The following is a 20,986-nucleotide window of genomic DNA, read 5'->3' as shown; positions in this document are numbered from 1 at the left end:
GCTGACCTTAGCGATGTGCTAATGTCAGCTGAACATAACTATATTAGTGCCATCTCACTGCCTGCCACCGTTATTGAGAAAAATGAACTTTTATAATATGCTAATTAGCCTCAAGGAGCGTGGGGCATTGTACCTGCTCCTAGAGGCTCCGTTTGCCCACCTCTTTTCACATCCTTCTCTTGATTGACAGGGCAGCACTGCTCTCCTCCCGCCGGCCGTGCCTGCAGTGCAAATCTCGCGCTGTTCAGTATTCAGTGCAGGAGCATTAAGGAAGCCAGCAGCTGCTGAACGTCCTTCCCTCACTGCGCCAAATACTGAATGTCGCGAGATTTACACTGCAGATACGGCCGGCGGGAAGAGAGCAGTGCTGCCCTGTCAATCAAGAGAAGGGCGTGAAAAAAGGTGGGCAAACGGAGCCTCTAGGAGCAGGTACAACGCCCCCCGGCTTCTACAGCCTAAATTAACTCATTATAAAAGTTAATTTTTCTCAATAACGGCGGCAGGCAGTGAGACGGCACGAATATAGTTATGTTCAGCTGACATGAGCACATCGCTAATGTCAGACAGCTTAATACCCATTTTTCAAGTTACAGAAACCCTTTAAAGAAAAAAGGGATACAGTACTATGACAGGGCTATTAAGTAAGCTGTACAGAATCTTGACCCTTTAATTACTCTTATTGAATTATGAACACTTGGTTTCAATAAATAACTATTCTTCCACAAACTACAAAAAAACGTAATTTTTAGTCACCTGGTCTTTTAGGTGTTCAACTTCGCTAGGTAAAGCTTTGTACTCCAACAAGCTTGCAACTTCCTGCTCCAAAGCCTTCTTTTCCTCCAAAAGACTGGCCAACTGCTTGGAATAGTCTGCAACCTGCTTATCGAGCTCCACACGAGACAGGAGATCTGCAAGCAATACAAAGGACTATGACGTGCAATACTGGATTTAATCAGAAATAGAGTTCTATGCAGTTAGAAAAACACGACTGCTTTCTTTTTGAAACAGCACCACGTTTGTGCATGGTTTATTAGTGGTAATGTAGCTTCACCGCACACAGACCATAGACAAAGTGTGCTAATGTTTCATGAAGAAAGTGGCCAAGGGTTTCTAGTTTCAGAAGCAGAAATCCTATACCTGACCTATAAGGACCACATATGAACCACTACAGCGCCTATTAGAAAAAGGTGTATGCAATAAATAATAAATGGAAATAAACATAAATGGATATAAAATTGGATCTATATTAGCATCACAAAAAACATAGTTGTATTAAAATAAAATAAAAAAAACACACCTCAATGCAATTTTGCATCGTGGGTTAGTTTGTGTCATGTGACCACGGAGCGGGAGTGAAGCGCTTGCTATTACTTACCGCTCCGTGGTCACCCGCCGGCCCGTACTGCACTGGATCCTGACACATCATCAGGGCATAGTACACGTAGGTGCGCACTATGACCCGACGCTGCGTGATGTCAAGATCCAGTGCAGCACGCGGAGAAGAGGAAGGAGCTGTGGAGCAGCGCCCCTACAGGAAAGGTAAGTAAGTATTTTATTTCACTGGTGCTGGGGACATGGCACTGAAGGGGGACAGCGGCAATGGATAGCATGGAGGGGCAGATGGGAGTGGGGACATGGAGGGGCTGATCTGATGGCACTGGGGGGCATTGAGGGGTGTTGGGGACTGATGGCAGAGGGTCTGATGAGTTTTGAGTAGAGTTGAGCGAACACCTGGATGTTCGGGTTCGAGAAGTTCGGCCGAACATCCCGGAAATGTTCGGGTTCGGGATCCGAACCCGATCCGAACTTCGTCCCGAACCCGAACCCCATTGAAGTCAATGGGGACCCGAACTTTTCGGCACTAAAACGGCTGTAAAACAGCCCAGGAAAGGGCTAGAGGGCTGCAAAAGGCAGCAACATGTAGGTAAATCCCCTGCAAACAAATGTGGATAGGGAAATTAATTAAAATAAAAATTTAATAAAAATTAACCAAAATCAATTGGAGAGAGGTTCCATAGCAGAGAATCTGGCTTCCCGTCACCCACCACTGGAACAGTCCATTCTCAGATATTTAGGCCCCGGCACCCAGGCAGAGGAGAGAGGTCCCGTAACAGACAATCTGGCTTCATGTCAGCAGAGAATCAGTCTTCATGTCATAGCAGAGAATCAGGCTTCACGTCACCCACCACTGTAATAGTCCATTTTCATAAATTTAGGCCCAGCACCCAGGCAGAGGAGAGAGGTCCCGTAACAGACAATCTGGCTTCATGTCAGCAGAGAATCAGTCTTCATATCATAGCAGAGAATCTGGCTTCCCGTTACCCACCACTGGAACAGTCCATTCTCAGATATTTAGGCCCCGGCACCCAGGCAGAGGAGAGAGGTCCCGTAACAGACAATCTGGCTTCATGTCAGCAGAGAATCAGTCTGCATGTCATAGCAGAGAATGAGGCTTCACGTCACCCACCACTGCAACAGTCCATTTTCATAAATTTAGGCCCAGCACCCAGGCAGAGGAGAGAGGTCCCGTAACAGAGGATCTGGCTTCATGTCACCAGAGAATCAGTCTGCATGTCATAGCAGAGAATCAGGCTTCACGTCACCCACCACTGCAACAGTCCATTTTCATAAATTTAGGCCCAGCACCCAGGCAGAGGAGAGAGGTCCCGTAACAGAGGATCTGGCTTCATGTCAGCAGAGAATCAGTCTTCATGTCATAGCAGAGAATCAGGCTTCACGTCACCCACCACTGTAAGAGTCCATTTTCATAAATTTAGGCCCAGCACCCAGGCAGAGGAGAGAGGTCCCGTAACAGACAATCTGGCTTCATGTCAGCAGAGAATCAGTCTTCATATCATAGCAGAGAATCAGGCTTCACGTCAGCCACCAATGCAACAGTCCATTGTCAGATATTTAGGCCCAGCACCCAGGCAGAGGAGAGAGGTCCCGTAACAGAGGATCTGGCTTCATGTCAGCAGAGAATCAGTCTGCATGTCATAGCAGAGAATGAGGCTTCACGTCACCCACCACTGCAACAGTCCATTTTCATAAATTTAGGCCCAGCACCCAGGCAGAGGAGAGAGGTCCCGTAACAGAGGATCTGGCTTCATGTCACCAGAGAATCAGTCTGCATGTCATAGCAGAGAATCAGGCTTCACGTCACCCACCACTGCAACAGTCCATTGTCATAAATTCAGGCCCAGCACCCAGGCAGAGGAGAGAGGTCCCGTAACAGACAATCTGGCTTCATGTCACCAGAGAATCAGTCTGCATGTCATAGCAGAGAATGAGGCTTCACGTCAGCCACCACTGCAACAATCCATTGGCATATATTTAGGCCTAGCACACAGGCAGAGGAGAGGTTCATTCAACTTTGGGTAGCCTTGCAATATAATGGTAAAATGAAAATAAAAATAGGATTGAATGAGGAAGTGCCCTGGAGTCCAATAATATATGGTTATGGGGAGGTAGTTAATGTCTAATCTGGACAAGGGACGGACAGGTCCTGTGGGATCCATGCCTGGTTCATTTTTATGAACGTCAGCTTGTCCACATTGGCTGTAGACAGGCGGCTGCGTTTGTCTGTAATGACGCCCCCTGCCGTGCTGAATACACGTTCAGACAAAACGCTGGCTGCCGGGCAGGCCAGCACCTCCAAGGCATAAAAGGCTAGCTCTGGCCACGTGGACAATTTAGAGACCCAGAAGTTGAATGGGGCCGAACCATCAGTCAGTACGTGGAGGGGTGTGCACACGTACTGTTCCACCATGTTAGTGAAATGTTGCCTCCTGCTAACACGTTGCGTATCAGGTGGTGGTGCAGTTAGCTGTGGCGTGTTGACAAAAGTTTTCCACATCTCTGCCATGCTAACCCTGCCCTCAGAGGAGCTGGCCGTGACACAGCTGCCTTGGCGACCTCTTGCTCCTCCTCTGCCTTGGCCTTGGGCTTCCACTTGTTCCCCTGTGACATTTGGGAATGCTCTCAGTAGCGCGTCTACCAACGTGCGCTTGTACTCGCGCATCTTCCTATCACGCTCCAGTGCAGGAAGTAAGGTGGGCACATTGTCTTTGTAGCGTGGATCCAGCAGGGTGGCAACCCAGTAGTCCGCACAGGTTAAAATGTGGGCAACTCTGCTGTCGTTGCGCAGGCACTGCAGCATGTAGTCGCTCATGTGTGCCAGGCTGCCCAGGGGTAAGGACAAGCTGTCCTCTGTGGGAGGCGTATCGTCATCGTCCTGCCTTTCCCCCCAGCCACGCACCAGTGATGGACCCGAGCTGCGTTGGGTGCCACCCCGCTGTGACCATGCTTCATCCTCATCCTCCTCCACCTCCTCCTCATCCTCGTCCTCCTCGTCCTCCAGTAGTGGGCCCTGGCTGGCCACATTTGTACCTGGCCTCTGCTGTTGCCAAAAACCTCCCTCTGAGTCACTTCGAAGAGACTGGCCTGAAAGTGCTAAAAATGACCCCTCTTCCTCCTCCTCCTCCTCCTCCTCCTGGGCCACCTCCTCTTCCATCATCGCCCTAAGTGTTTTCTCAAGGAGACATAGAAGTGGTATTGTAACGCTGATAACGGTGTCATCGCCACTGGCCATGTTGGTGGAGTACTCGAAACAGCGCAACAGGGCACACAGGTCTCGCATGGAGGCCCAGTCATTGGTGGTGAAGTGGTGCTGTTCTGTAGTGCGACTGACCCGTGCGTGCTGCAGCTGAAACTCCACTATGGCCTGCTGCTGCTCGCACAGTCTGTCCAGCATGTGCAAGGTGGAGTTCCACCTGGTGGGCACGTCGCATATGAGGCGGTGAGCGGGAAGGCCGAAGTTACGCTGTAGCGCAGACAGGCGAGCAGCGGCAGGATGTGAACGCCGGAAGCGCGAACAGACGGCCCGCACTTTATGCAGCAGCTCTGACATGTCGGGGTAGTTGTGAATGAACTTCTGCACCACCAAATTCAGCACATGCGCCAAGCAAGGGATGTGCGTCAAATTGGCTAGTCCCAGAGCTGCAACGAGATTTCGCCCATTATCACACACCACCAGGCCGGGCTTGAGGCTCACCGGCAGCAACCACTCGTCGGTCTGTTGTTCAATACCCCGCCACAACTCCTGTGCGGTGTGGGGCCTGTCCCCCAAACATATGAGTTTCAGAATGGCCTGCTGACGTTTACCCCGGGCTGTGCTGAAGTTGGTGGTGAAGGTGTGTGGCTGACTGGATGAGCAGGTGGAAGAAGAGGAGGAGGAAGCCGAGAAGGAGGAGGTGGCAACAGGAGGCAAAGAATGTTGCCCTGCGATCCTTGGCGGCGGAAGGACGTGCGCCAAACAGCTCTCCGCCTGGGGCCCAGCTGCCACTACATTTACCCAGTGTGCAGTTAGGGAGATATAGCGTCCCTGGCCGTGCTTACTGGTCCACGTATCTGTGGTTAGGTGGACCTTGCTACAGATGGCGTTGCGCAGTGCACACTTGATTTTATCGGATACTTGGTTGTGCAGGGAAGGCACGGCTCTCTTGGAGAAGTAGTGCCGGCTGGGAACAACATACTGTGGGACAGCAAGCGACATGAGCTGTTTGAAGCTGTCTGTGTCCACCAGCCTAAATGACAGCATTTCATAGGCCAGTAGTTTAGAAATGCTGGCATTCAGGGCCAGGGATCGAGGGTGGCTAGGTGGGAATTTACGCTTTCTATCAAATGTTTGTGAGATGGAGAGCTGAACGCTGGCGTGTGACATGGTTGAGACGCTTGGTGACGGAGGTGGTGGTGGTGGTGTTGGTGGTACATCCCCTGTTTGCTGGGCGGCAGGTGCCAACGTTCCTCCAGAGGCGGAGGAAGAGGCCGAGGCGGCAGCAGCAGAATAGGCCGAGGCGGCAGCAGCAGAAGAGGTAGCAGGGGGAGCCTGAGTGACTTCCTTGGTTTTAAGGTGTTTACTCCACTGCAGTTCATGCTTTGCATGCAGGTGCCTGGTCATGCAGGTTGTGCTCAGGTTCAGAACGTTAATGCCTCGCTTCAGGCTCTGATGGCACAGCGTGCAAACCACTCGGGTCTTGTCGTCAGCACATTGTTTGAAGAAGTGCCATGCCAGGGAACTCCTTGAAGCTGCCTTTGGGGTGCTCGGTCCCAGATGGCGGCGGTCAGTAGCAGGCGGAGTCTCTTGGCGGCGGGTGTTCTGCTTTTGCCCACTGCTCCCTCTTTTGCTACGCTGTTGGCTCGGTCTCACCACTGCCTCTTCCTCCGAACTGTGAAAGTCAGTGGCACGACCTTCATTCCATGTGGGGTCTAGGACCTCATCGTCCCCTGCATCGTCTTCCACCCAGTCTTGATCCCTGACCTCCTGTTCAGTCTGCACACTGCAGAAAGACGCAGCAGTTGGCACCTGTGTTTCGTCATCATCAGAGACATGCTGAGGTGGTATTCCCATGTCCTCATCATCAGGAAACATAAGTGGTTGTGCGTCAGTGCATTCTATGTCTTTCACCGCTGGGGAAGGGCTAGGTGGATGCCCTTGGGAAACCCTGCCAGCGGAGTCTTCAAACAGCATAAGAGACTGCTGCATAACTTGAGGCTGAGACAGTTTCCCTGGTATGCATGGGGGTGATGTGACAGACTGATGGGGTTGGTTTTCAGGCGCCATCTGTGCGCTTTCTGCAGAAGACTGGGTGGGAGATAATGTGAACGTGCTGGATCCACTGTCGGCCACCCAATTGACTAATGCCTGTACCTGCTCAGGCCTTACCATCCTTAGAACGGCATTGGGCCCCACCATATATCGCTGTAAATTCTGGCGGCTACTGGGACCTGAGGTAGTTGGTACACTAGGACGTGTGGATGTGGCAGAACGGCCACGTCCTCTCCCAGCACCAGAGGGTCCACTAACACCACCACGACCATGTCCACGTCCGCGTCCCTTACTAGATGTTTTTCTCATTGTTATGGTTCACCACAACAACAAATATATTATTTGGCCCAATGTATTGTATTCAAATTCAGCGGGATATAAATTTGAGGCCTAGTATTTAGGCGCTGGGTGACCGGTATGGATTTAGTGACAGAATTAGACTTGGAAATGCACAGAAGCGTGTGTGTGAAGTTATTCTGAATGACCCTATGTGCACCTTCAATATGATCTACCCTTTTAGGGATAGATTTCAAATAGCTCTGATATAGCAGAAACGACTAAATTATGAAATTGCTAAATTGGGAATTGTATTTCAACCCAGAACAAAAAATGTGCTTTGACGGACACTAAATAACTTTCCCAGCCACAACAGGACAGCGGTAACGAGAGATTTAGCGGGATATAAATTTGAGGCCTAGTATTTAGGCGCTGGGTGACAGGTATGGGTTTAGTGACAGAATTAGATTTGGAAATGCACAGTAGCGGGTGTGTGAAGTTATTCTGAATGACCCTATGTGCACCTTGAATATTATATACCCTTTTAGGGATAGATTTCAAATAGCTCTGATATAGCAGAAACCACTAAATTATGAAATTGCTAAATTGGGAATTGTATTTCAACCCAGAACAAGAAATGTGCTTGAACGGACACTAAATAACTCGCCCAGCTACAGCACTAGGGACAGATTTAGCGGGATATAAATTTGAGGCCTAGTATTTAGGCGCTGGGTGACAGGTATGGGTTTAGTGCCAGAATTAGACTTGGAAATACACAGTAGCGGGTGTGTGTGAAGTTATTCTGAATGACCCAATGTGCACCTTGAATATTATATACCCTTTTAGGGATAGATTTCAAATAGCTCTGATATAGCAGAAACCACTAAATTATGAAATTGCTAAATTGGGAATTGTATTTCAACCCAGAACAAGAAATGTGCTTGAACGGACACTAAATAACTCGCCCAGCTACAGCACTAAGGACAGATTTAGCGGGATATAAATTTGAGGCCTAGTATTTAGGCGCTGGGTGACAGGTATGGGTTTAGTGCCAGAATTAGACTTGGAAATACACAGTAGCGGGTGTGTGTGAAGTTATTCTGAATGACCCAATGTGCACCTTGAATATTATATACCCTTTTAGGGATAGATTTCAAATAGCTCTGATATAGCAGAAACCACTAAATTATGAAATTGCTAAATTGGGAATTGTATTTCAACCCAGAACAAAAAATGTGCTTTGACGGACACTAAATATCTTGCCCAGCAACAACAGTACAGCGGTAACGAGAGATTTAGCAGGATATAAATTTGAGGCCTAGTATTTAGGCGCTGGGTGACAGGTATGGGTTTAGTGACAGAATTAGACTTGGAAATACACAGTAGCGGGTGTGTGTGAAGTTATTCTGAATGACCCAATGTGCACCTTGAATATTATATACCCTTTTAGGGATAGATTTCAAATAGCTCTGATATAGCAGAAACCACTAAATTATGAAATTGCTAAATTGGGAATTGTATTTCAACCCAGAACAAAAAATGTGCTTGAACGGACACTAAATAACTCGCCCAGCTACAGCACTAGGGACAGATTTAGCGGGATATAAATTTGAGGCCTAGTATTTAGGCGCTGGGTGACAGGTATGGGTTTAGTGCCAGAATTAGACTTGGAAATACACAGTAGCGGGTGTGTGTGAAGTTATTCTGAATGACCCAATGTGCACCTTGAATATTATATACCCTTTTAGGGATAGATTTCAAATAGCTCTGATATAGCAGAAACCACTAAATTATGAAATTGCTAAATTGGGAATTGTATTTCAACCCAGAACAAGAAATGTGCTTGAACGGACACTAAATAACTCGCCCAGCTACAGCACTAAGGACAGATTTAGCGGGATATAAATTTGAGGCCTAGTATTTAGGCGCTGGGTGACAGGTATGGGTTTAGTGCCAGAATTAGACTTGGAAATACACAGTAGCGGGTGTGTGTGAAGTTATTCTGAATGACCCAATGTGCACCTTGAATATTATATACCCTTTTAGGGATAGATTTCAAATAGCTCTGATATAGCAGAAACCACTAAATTATGAAATTGCTAAATTGGGAATTGTATTTCAACCCAGAACAAAAAATGTGCTTTGACGGACACTAAATATCTTGCCCAGCAACAACAGTACAGCGGTAACGAGAGATTTAGCAGGATATAAATTTGAGGCCTAGTATTTAGGCGCTGGGTGACAGGTATGGGTTTAGTGACAGAATTAGACTTGGAAATACACAGTAGCGGGTGTGTGTGAAGTTATTCTGAATGACCCAATGTGCACCTTGAATATTATATACCCTTTTAGGGATAGATTTCAAATAGCTCTGATATAGCAGAAACCACTAAATTATGAAATTGCTAAATTGGGAATTGTATTTCAACCCAGAACAAAAAATGTGCTTTGACGGACACTAAATATCTTGCCCAGCAACAACAGTACAGCGGTAACGAGAGATTTAGCAGGATATAAATTTGAGGCCTAGTATTTAGGCGCTGGGTGACAGGTATGGGTTTAGTGACAGAATTAGACTTGAAAATACACAGTAGCGGGTGTGTGTGAAGTTATTCTGAATGACCCAATGTGCACCTTGAATATTATATACCCTTTTAGGGATAGATTTCAAATAGCTCTGATATAGCAGAAACCACTAAATTATGAAATTGCTAAATTGGGAATTGTACTTCAACCCAGAACAAAAAATGTGCTTTGACGGACACTAAATATCTTTCCAAGCAACAACAGTACAGCGGTAACGAGAGATTTAGCAGGATATAAATTTGAGGCCTAGTATTTAGGCGCTGGGTGACAGGTATGGGTTTAGTGACAGAATTAGACTTGGAAATACACAGTAGCGGGTGTGTGTGAAGTTATTCTGAATGACCCAATGTGCACCTTGAATATTATATACCCTTTTAGGGATAGATTTCAAATAGCTCTGATATAGCAGAAACCACTAAATTATGAAATTGCTAAATTGGGAATTGTACTTCAACCCAGAACAAAAAATGTGCTTTGACGGACACTAAATAACTTTCCCAGCTACAACAGGACAGCGGTAACGAGAGATTTAGCGGGATATAAATTTGAGGCCTAGTATTTAGGCGCTGGGTGACAGGTATGGGTTTAGTGACAGAATTAGACTTGGAAATACACAGTAGCGGGTGTGTGTGAAGTTATTCTGAATGACCCTATGTGCACCTTCAATATGATCTACCCTTTTAGGGATAGATTTCAAATAGCTCTGATATAGCAGAAACCACTAAATTATGAAATTGCTAAATTGGGAATTGTATTTCAACCCAGAACAAAAAATGTGCTTTGACGGACACTAAATAACTTTCCCAGCTACAACAGGACAGCGGTAACGAGAGATTTAGCAGGATATAAATTTGAGGCCTAGTATTTAGGCGCTGGGTGACAGGTATGGGTTTAGTGACAGAATTAGACTTGAAAATACACAGTAGCGGGTGTGTGTGAAGTTATTCTGAATGACCCAATGTGCACCTTGAATATTATATACCCTTTTAGGGATAGATTTCAAATAGCTCTGATATAGCAGAAACCACTAAATTATGAAATTGCTAAATTGGGAATTGTACTTCAACCCAGAACAAAAAATGTGCTTTGACGGACACTAAATAACTTTCCCAGCTACAACAGGACAGCGGTAACGAGAGATTTAGCGGGATATAAATTTGAGGCCTAGTATTTAGGCGCTGGGTGACCGGTATGGATTTAGTGACAGAATTAGACTGGGATATGGCCAAAAAATAACCACACTATTGCTGGTTAAATGCACTTGGTGACGGGCGCAGCTTGCCCCTGATGTAGTATATGGCCAAAAAATAAACAGACTATTGCTGGTTAAATGCACTTGGTGTCACAGCTTGACCAACCACACTACTGAGGGTTAAATGCACTTGGTGACGGGCGCAGCTTGCCCCTGATGTAGTATATGGCCAAAAAATAAACAGACTATTGCTGGTTAAATGCACTTGGTGTGACAGCTTCACCCTGATGTAGGCTTTAGCCAGAAAACAACCACACCATTGAGGGTTAAATGCACTTGGTGACAGGCGCAGCTTGCCCCTGATTTTGTATATGGCCAAAAAATGAACAGACTATTGCTGGTTAAATGCACTTGGTGTGACAGCTTCACCCTGATGTAGGCTTTAGCCAAAAAACAACCACACCATTGAGGGTTAAATGCACTTGGTGACAGGCGCAGCTTGCCCCTGATTTTGTATATGGCCAAAAAATGAACAGACTATTGCTGGTTAAATGCACTTGGTGTGACAGCTTCACCCTGATGTAGGCTTTAGCCAAAAAACAACCACACCATTGAGGGTTAAATGCACTTGGTGACAGGCGCAGCTTGCCCCTGATTTTGTATATGGCCAAAAAATGAACAGACTATTGCTGGTTAAATGCACTTGGTGTGACAGCTTCACCCTGATGTAGGCTTTAGCCAAAAAACAACCACACCATTGAGGGTTAAATGCACTTGGTGACAGGCGCAGCTTGCCCCTGATTTTGTATATGGCCAAAAAATGAACAGACTATTGCTGGTTAAATGCACTTGGTGTGACAGCTTCACCCTGATGTAGGCTTTAGCCAAAAAACAACCACACCATTGAGGGTTAAATGCACTTGGTCGCAGCTTGTGCTGGCGCACCACAAGACACAAAATGGCCGCCGATCACCCCAGAAAAATGTGACTGACAAACGGTCTGGGCAGCCTAAAAACAGTGAGCAATTGAGGATCAGCAGCTCAATGATCCACAGCTGCAGATCGATCAGTTAATCAAGTCCTTTGGAGGAGTTAATCTGCCTAATCTCGCCCTACTGTCGCAGCCGCAACCTCTCCCTACGCTAATCAGAGCAGAGTGACGGGCGGCGCTATGTGACTCCAGCTTGAATAGAGGCTGGGTCACATGGTGCTCTGGCCAATCACAGCCATGCCAATAGTAGGCATGGCTGTGATGGCCTCTTGGGGCAAGTAGTATGACGCTTGTTGATTGGCTGCTTTGCAGCCTTTCAAAAAGCGCCAAGAAAGCGTCACAAAAGCGCCAAGAAAGCGACGAACACCGAACCCGAACCCGGACTTTTACGAAAATGTCCGGGTTCGGGTCCGTGTCACGGACACCCCAAAATTCGGTACGAACCCGAACTATACAGTTCGAGTTCGCTCATCCCTAGTTTTGAGTTTTTTTTTAAAGGAAAACAGTCATTTTTCTTATTAGATTAGTTGATTAATCGTAAAAAATAATCAATAGAATACTCAATTACTGAAATAATAGTTTACTGCAGCCCTAGATAGTACATATAACCGGAGGGGTATGCAACAACAAATCCCCTATAAAGCCAACAGCTCATTAGACCAACTAATGTATCTGTATAAAATGCAAGTGCATGCCAAAACGCCCATGGATGTCAAAGTATCCACATGAGATCATTACAGTCCATGCACAAAATCCACCCCAGGGTTCCCTCACTTAGGCCTCTTTCATACGGGCGTCATGTTTTTTGCCCGGATAAGAGCCGGGTGCGTTGCGTGCAATTTTCCCGCGCGAGTGCAAAACATTGTCATGCGTTTTGCACTCGCGTGAGAAAAATCGCGCATGTTTGGTACCCAAACCCGAACTTCTTCACAGAAGTTCGGGCTTGGGATTGATGTTCTGAAGATTGTATTATTTTCCCTTATAACATGGTTATAAGGGAAAATAATAGCATTCTGACTACAGAATGCATAGTATAATAGTGCTGGAAGGGTTAAAAAAATAAAAAAGTTAACTCACCTTCTCCTCTTGTTCGCGTAGTTCGTTCCCGGTCTGTTTGCTAGCTGTGGGCTTGGGCTGAATGACCTGTGGTGACGTCAGATCACATGCTCCATCACCATGGTGATGGAGCATGTGATCTGACGTCAAAGGTCCTTTAGCCCAAGCCCACAGCTAGCAAAGAACAGACCGGGAACGAACTACGCAAAGAGGATAAGGTGAGTTAACTTTTATTTTTTTAACCCTTCCAGCACTATTATACTATGCATTCTGTAGTCAGAATGCTATTATTTTCCCTTATAACCATGTTATAAGGGAAAATAATACAGTGAATAGACTGTCACCTAGAACCCATGCGTGAAAATCGCACCGCATCCGCACTTGCTTGCGGATGCTTGCGATTTTCACGCAACCCCATTCACTTCTATGGGGCCTGCGTTGCGGGGATTATTGCACCGCAACGCACAAAGAGGAGCATGCTGCGATTTTCACGCAACGCATAAGTGATACGTGAAAATCCCCGCTCATGTGAACAGCCCCATAGAAATGAATGGGTCAGGATTCAGTGCGGGTGCAATGCGTTCAACTCACGCATCGCACCTGCGCGGAATACTCGGTCGTGTGAAAGGGGCTTTACCCTTACCCAACAGTTGGCTTAGTCAGGGGAAAGGTGAGGTGGTTGTCATGATTATATAGGCAGTTATCAGTAACCATGATCACCTGTATACTATATCCCACATCGTGTCTTCCAGCATTAGCAGGCCGGAATGAAACCTCCCACATCCCATTACTTTTGCGATCAAATGGGGAGTATTCAGCGCGCTCATTGGAGCACACCGAACTACTCGCAGTCCCACGAGATATCACGCAGGGCTGCCCCCATTCCCTAAAATGGCCAACTTGACATCTATGATGTAAAGCCGCAATGATAGACCCAAATCATGTGACCATACACCCAGGTCACATGATTGTGCACTCTGTAATGTATTGTTGGAAATATGCACCAAAGGGATATACAGTGTTATAATTGCTGAAGGGCACAATAGATGAACCTGATTTTAAGAGTTGTATAGAGTCTAATTGCAGATCACATACTATGATTGAACCACACAACTCATATCAACTATATGGCAGTCACATGAGGACAAATTGCAGATATCTCACTTAGAATAATGCAATTTCACCCCTTAAAGAGGGAAAAACAACAAGATATATCAAAGACTCCAAATAAAGTCCATATAGGGGCAGCGAAAGTAGACACCCCTTGTACGAAATTATATAAACAGTTATAAAAATGAGAACACAACTGTGAATGAAATCGACTTAAATGAGTGAGCCAGTAATATTAGGGTAAGTATACAAACACGTAAAAAGGGTTTTCTTGTGTGTATATACTTAACCCTGCAACATAAAAAAGTGAAAGTGCCACACGTGAATAGTGTAAAATAAGGCTACTTTCACATTAGCTTTTTTTGCGGATCAGTCATGGATCTGCAAAAACACTTCCGTTACAATAATACAACCCTATGCATCCGTCATGAACGGATCTGGTTATATTATGTCTTCTATAGCCATGATGAATCCATCATGTACACCATTGAAAGTCAATGGGGGACGGATCAGTTTTCTATTGTGTCAGAGAAAACGGATCCGTCCCCATTGACTTACATTGTGTGCCAGGACGGATCCGTTTGGCTCCGCTTCGCCAGGCGGACAGCAAAAATGCTGCAGGCAGTGTTTTGTTGTCCGCCTCCAGACTGGAATGGAGACTGATCAGAGGCAAACTGATGCGTTCTGAGCGGATCCTTTTCTATTCAGAATGCATTAGAGCAAAACTGATCCGTTTTGGACCGCTTGTGAGAGCCCATGACGGATCTCGCAAACGGAAAGCCAAACGCGAGTGTGAAAGTAGCCTTAAAAGGGGTTGTCCCACTACAAACACTTGTGCTCCTACCACTCTTTTCAGCTCTATGGGACTGCTGGAGAGAGTACAAGCGCTCGGGCAGTCCCAGAGTTGTAGGAAGCAATAGTGCACATGAATGGCCACTGTTTCATTCAAAGAGGAAAACACAGTGCCCCCATTATCATAATTGGTAGGGACCCCAGTGGTTGGACCCCCACTAGAAAACATCTTTGATTTCACATATAGTTACTGTTAACTAGAATACTCATCATAGACTTTAATACCATATTCAAAACAAACCTTTTTAATGTAAAGGTTTATTACCTTATATAAACCTTTATAAAATTCTGCCAATATAAAAACAGAAATGGAGATGTATATGAACAATGACTTTACCAACCTTTGGGTACTTTCCCCACCAGGAGGCCGTTGAGCTGGTTAATCTCATTAAAGGTGTATTGCAGTTCCTTCTGCAAGTCGGCCTGCATCCTTTTGTAATTAGACTTCTCAATCTCCAGCTGCTTCTCGCAATCGGAGGCGTCTTTCTCCCTTTTCTCACAGCGAATTGAGAGCTCATCCTATGCAAAATACATACACCGACAGTCAAACTTTGTAGTGTCCTGAAAGTGCCTCCACCAATGCAAATACCATGCAAAAGCATGGGTCTCATTTGTTGGGATGGATCTGCATGCATAAGGGGGGCAGTCTAATCCGTGATCGTCGGCCATCTCTGTACAACATGTTTATACAGTCACTGATGAGACTGTCCATTTTGCTTCTGAACTCGGAAAGACCCAGGATTTTAATGGATACTTGACAAGTTCAGCATGCTGGAGGCCTAGATATGCCAGGATGGCAACAGTATATACAAAGATCACTTGACTGACATGGCCGGACATTCACCCGACCTTCACAATCCTGCGCAGCTGCTCCCAGTAATAGCACAAGTGCAGAGGCTCTGCTGTGTCGCCGCTACCCAGAAGTGTGGTGGCACTGCTTGAGGACCTCTGAGCTTGTGGAGATAGGTGCTGGGTGGGATGTCCACGTCTGGTCAGTCAAGTGGCCAGGGGAAATTCTTCACCAACAGGGACAGCCGCTTGGAGATGAGAAATCGACTTGATCATCCGTAGTCTACAGACATTTCTCTGACAAAGTCCTATTGAATTCCGCTGCCATAAAGCACATATACACTATACAGATAGTACAGGAAGCGTATCTGCCAGTTCCATGGAGGCTTTCATATATTAAAGATACATTAACAAAACAGCTGAAGAGCCTCAATATATTTCACCATTGGTGAATGCATCTATATTAAAGCAGTGATCCCCCTTACCAGCTTATCCTTCAGCTCCAGATTCTCGCTCCTTAGAAAGGCAGCTTCCTTCTGAGCGTCTCGAGTCACTGTTTCAGCATCACTAAGAGACTGTCTCATTTGAAACACTTCTTCACACAGCTTTTCTCCGTCCCCCTGAAGAGAAACATCATGTATTATGCAGACATGTACAGATACATCTGTTTTTTTTTTTTGTTATGGCTACAAGTCTAAAACAGAATACCAAGGATGAGCAAAGATCTGAATAGCTGACTTTCTTCTGTAATATTTCAGACTCTTTCTTCAGTTCTGCCATTTGTTTTTCTTGCTCTTTAAGTAGTATGGATTTGTTCTCCAGGTCATTCTGAAAAATTAAAAACATAACATCATGCTAGAAACACAATGGGGCACATTTATTACCGGCGTTTTAGACGCCATTCTTAATAAACCCTTAAGCTGGCGTTGGATCCCCTTCATAACCTCAGCAGATCCTCCACCAGTTCTAAATGTCTTCCTAGCATTCGTACATTTAGACCTCTTCCTAAAACGGGCTTAGAAAGCGGCAAATGGGATCGGCCTGCCGACCCGCACCCCTTCCCACAATTTTAGACCTGGCACGAGTGGGGAGAAGTCGCAGATTGCAGTGCAACCAGTTGTTGTGCCGCAATCTGCGCCTAATGTCTTTTGAAGCACCTTTTTGATGGCTTTGAAGGGTCTCAAGATTTGTCAAAATGGGGAGGAGAATTTTTAACATTGACTGTAAAGACTCAAGTTTGCTGGGCAACAGTAACCTAAAGCAGGTCTGAAGACGCAAGCACGCCACCACATTGTATGTATGTATTTTAGCGGAAGATAATAAAGGCTTCAACTTTTTATCCATACTGGCTTTATGGAATTCTCTTTGTACTTCCATGTACTTAGCATGCCACAGAATGATCCAAGCATCAGCACAGTGGTATAAATACAGAATATATTACATCATGATTCGTGTAAAAATATAAAAAAGCATTTTAGGGAAAAAAATAAATAAAAAATAAAAATATGAAGCATGCTTTAACCCCCCCCCCCGTTTTGCAGGACTTTTTTGCGGTCCGTATACTGAACTATTCATTTCAATTGGTCCACAAAAAATACGGAATGTACTCCGTATGCATTCCGTTTCAGTGTTTCTGTATCTCCGTTCCGTGAAAAGATAGAACATGTCCTATATTTGGCCGCAAATCACGTTCTGTGGCTCCATTAAAGTCAGAGTCCGCCAACAAAAAAATAAAATAAAAACACACAACTGAATGCATACAGAAATGCATCTGTATGTCTTCCGTATCTATTCCGTTTTTTGGCGGAAAATGTTATACCCAGCCCAATTTATTCTATGTAATTACTGTATATGCCATATGGGAAAACGGAACCGAAACAAAAAAATAAAATAAAAAATAACACACGGAACGGATCCGTGAAAAAAACGGGCCGCAAAACACTGAAATAGCCATATAGTACTGTGAAAGAGGCCTAAAACATGAATCCCATCAGTTAAAACGACATGTTTGACTAATAACCAAGTTTTATGCAAATTAAGACTACAGGATAGAAAGTAGGCCATAACAGAGCAGAACTATCTTTCAAAAAGAAGTCCTAGAAATCTGCACCAAAAAATGTAAATAAAAAATGAAGACTCATTTGTACAGTAAGAAAGGAACTACACCGAATAAGGAGATTTGCAAAAGGCCAAAGAACAAGCAGGATGCATGGTCTCTGAAGGGATCCAGATGTTTGTAGAGAGCAACAAAACTCCAAAATGGTATTTTAATGCACTATGTATGTATACCGAGTCCGTAGTGATGGAAATAAATGGGAATTTGCCTTTAGTTGCCAAATTGGACAGATTTTCGATTAGAGAAAATCTCACCTCAAGTTCTTGATTGTACACTTCAGCATTCTCAATTAACTTCTTTAAACTGGAAATTTCATGGGTTAGTTGTGCCTGGAAAGCAATAAAGCAATAGGGCAGGAAGCATTAGCAGGCATTTTGTTGATTAGACAGCCATCACCGCAGAGAAAAAGAGAAAAATAAATCACAAGTTTAGGGGAAATTAATCCAGCCACCAGTCTAAATACTATCCACTTTCTTCATGACAATAAAAATGGCTTAATGAGTTTTCGGGCCCAGGTGAGTACTGTGGACACCCTCAAGGAATACTATTAACACATACTGCTCCTGTCTTACCACACCAGATTGTGCTCGAGAAGCTTGCCGTGTATAAGCAGCACATTTTAAAGTATAGAGAAAGTGAACATTTTTTATTTTTTTTTTAATTGTTGAAAGACATGCAAGAGAAAATCTGGTAGCCCCTAAAATGTGACGTAGCCCGATTAGTGGGCCAAGAATGCAGGGATCTCAAGAACGTGGATGCAGCCCTCATCAGCGAGGTGGCTGCGCACCCATAGTCCTTATCAATTAGCGTTTTTGAAAGAAATTGACACAAACCACCACACACAAATATACAAATTAACCCCCTCCAGCAGAAGCCATTTGGACCAAAAGTCCCTTGTTTCAAAGTCTTTATGTGGTAACTTTGGAATGCTTTTTTTCATACAAGTGATTCGGAAATGGTTTTTATGACGACACATTGTACCTTATTCTAGTGGTAAATTTTAAAGGGGTTCTCTGGGAATGGTTTAAATTGTCCGCCAGTAAAACCTGTCCTTTAATGTGAGCAGGACGGGTTGCCGCCATTTGCACAGGAGCCTCACTAGTCACTACACTGCTCCACAATAGATGGGATCCTGCCAACGATCCCATCATGGCTGAGCAGCCCGACAGGAGAATTCACCAATATTTAGTATATGCAAGTGCCAAAGCATAGTGTGTAGTGAGGCCTCATCCCCCTAGGCAGCTCTCCAAGTGCTGGTAACCAGTACCACTCACATTTTGGCAGATAAAGCTCAGAACTCTAACCAATATATTGTTGTATTATTATTTCAAAATATCTCTGCTCTTAAAGGGGTTGTGATACAATTAATGTTATTTTAATATAATTCACAAAGCTCCATTTGTGACAAAAAAAATGCTCCATTTGTAATAAAAAAAAATGCTCCATTTGTGAGATACTTTCTTTACTTCATTATAATGGTGCCTTCTAATGTTTAACCTGTATAGTAATGTGCATGTCTACATACTGAGGTGGTTGCACATGCTTAGTTCCATTCTTCAACCACCACCAGTCATACTTCCTGATAGAAGCTGACAGAAAGGACCCCCCCCCCCCTTCCCTGAGAAAGAACCCTTGAGCTGCCAGCCTGAAGAGAATATAGCAGAGCGTTTGGAGCGACTGTGGGACTGCACGAAGGCTAGCGCCAAACACGACCACCACTGATGGATTGCAGGGTGGTTGTAACCATGGAAGCGTGCAGTGGTGAATAATGTGATGGAAAAATAAATCTAGCCAGCAAAGGAAGCAATATGCTTTGTATTAACTTCCTCTACATAATAAATGCCATTTGCTGAGCAAATGCCCCCCAAACCTATCAATTACAATTAACGGCTCCACACATTCTCCAGTCATAGAAGTCTGTCGCTTTGCGATAAAGTACAGGGAAGAATCAAATGTTAAATCACACAAGTAAGCCCTTACCACCTCCAACATTTCTTGTAGCCGCTCCTTCACTTTTGAGGCAACTAAAATGCTAGTCCATGCCCTCATCTCCCATCTGGACTACTGCAACATCCACCTCTGTAGCCTCCCATGTAACACACTTGCACCTCTCTAACCAATTTACACACAGCGATCTTCGCCGCCGTATGGGGAGGAGTGAGTGCAATAGCAATCGTCTGTCCCCGTACATAATCATTATTTCCCAGCAGCAGAGGTTGTTTAGAACAGAACGATCTGCTGCCAAACGACTACGTTTTGTTAATCGGGTAATTGGCACCTTTATACTGCCATAACTGCTAATGAGCATTCGTATAAACGCTCGTTAGCGATTACCTGGCCGACTCTACGCCTTTTACTCTCTATACACGTCATCTCTGATCTTCTCAAAACTTCCTTCTTTGGTCTCCTCACATAATCTTCTACAAGATATCTCATGTACTCTGGAACTCATTACCCCAGAAGGGATTGTCCTCCAACAGAACTTTCAAATGAAACCTGAAAAACTCAACTTTTCAGGAAAGCCTATAATAACCCTGCTGCCACTACACAGGCAGATGAGCAGCTTCCACCACCAGTTAGGCTGGTTTCACACGGGCGATGCGGGAACATGCTTGATTTTTTGAAAAATCTGCATGTTTGGTACCCAGACCCAAACTTCTTCATGGAAGTTTGGGATTAGGTGTTGTGTAGATTGTATTTTCCCCTCTAACTTGGTTATAAGGGAAAATAGCATTCTTAATACAGAATGCGTAGTACAATAGGGCTGGAGGGGTTAAAAATAAAATATTTACTCACCTTAATCCACTTGTTCGTGCAGCAGCACCGCTTCTCTTCTGCCTTCATCTGTGAGGAAAAGGACCTGTGGTGACGTCATTGCGCTAATCACATGGTCCATCACCATGGTAAGAGATCATGTGATAGACCATGTGATGAGCACAGTGACATCAAAGGTCCAATTCCTCAAAGAATAAGACAGAAGAGAAGCCAGGCTGCGCAAACTAGAGTTAAAAAAATTATAAATGATTTAACCCCTCCAGCCCTATTGTACTATGCATACTGTATTAATGCTACTATATTACTTTATAACCAAGTTATAAGGGAAAATAATGTGTCCCCATCCAGATACACTCCTAGCAACAGTGCATGAAAATCGCACTGCATCCGCTCTTGCTTGCGATTTTCACGCAGCCCCATCCACTTCTAAAAAAGCGCACAAAATAGAGCATGCTGCGATTTTCACGCAACGCACAAGTGATGCGTGAAAATCAATGCTTATGTGCACAGCCCCATAGAAATAAATTCGGAAATCCTGCCTGTGTGAAAGGCCTTACAGTCCTCTTGCCCTGCTCTACTTGCAGATTGTAAGCTATTGCAGGCAAAGTCCTCTTCTCGTCTGTACCAGTTTTCAAT

General features: G+C 45.0%; 1 protein-coding gene across 3 annotated transcripts in view; it reads right to left on the bottom strand.

Annotated features, from left to right (window-relative positions):
* LOC122944233 (centromere-associated protein E-like) overlaps positions 1-20,986 on the bottom strand; it is a 152,396-nt gene that overhangs the window by 92,373 nt on the left and 39,037 nt on the right. For 2 of the 3 annotated variants that reach the window (XM_044302462.1, XM_044302471.1), the window contains exons 18-22: positions 17,830-17,904; positions 16,168-16,287; positions 15,945-16,079; positions 15,012-15,189; positions 754-908 (exon numbers count right to left, since the gene is read on the bottom strand). In XM_044302462.1, coding sequence (XP_044158397.1) covers positions 754-908; positions 15,012-15,189; positions 15,945-16,079; positions 16,168-16,287; positions 17,830-17,904 — 663 coding nt within the window. The remainder of the gene's footprint in view (positions 1-753; positions 909-15,011; positions 15,190-15,944; positions 16,080-16,167; positions 16,288-17,829; positions 17,905-20,986) is intronic. The other variant, XM_044302479.1, reaches the window with a different exon arrangement.

The sequence above is a fragment of the Bufo gargarizans genome, chromosome 1 (assembly GCF_014858855.1).
Source record: "Bufo gargarizans isolate SCDJY-AF-19 chromosome 1, ASM1485885v1, whole genome shotgun sequence".
Lineage (NCBI taxonomy): Eukaryota > Metazoa > Chordata > Amphibia > Anura > Bufonidae > Bufo > Bufo gargarizans.
Note: the sequence above shows the minus strand (reverse complement) of the source record. Positions and strands in the feature narration are given on the sequence as shown.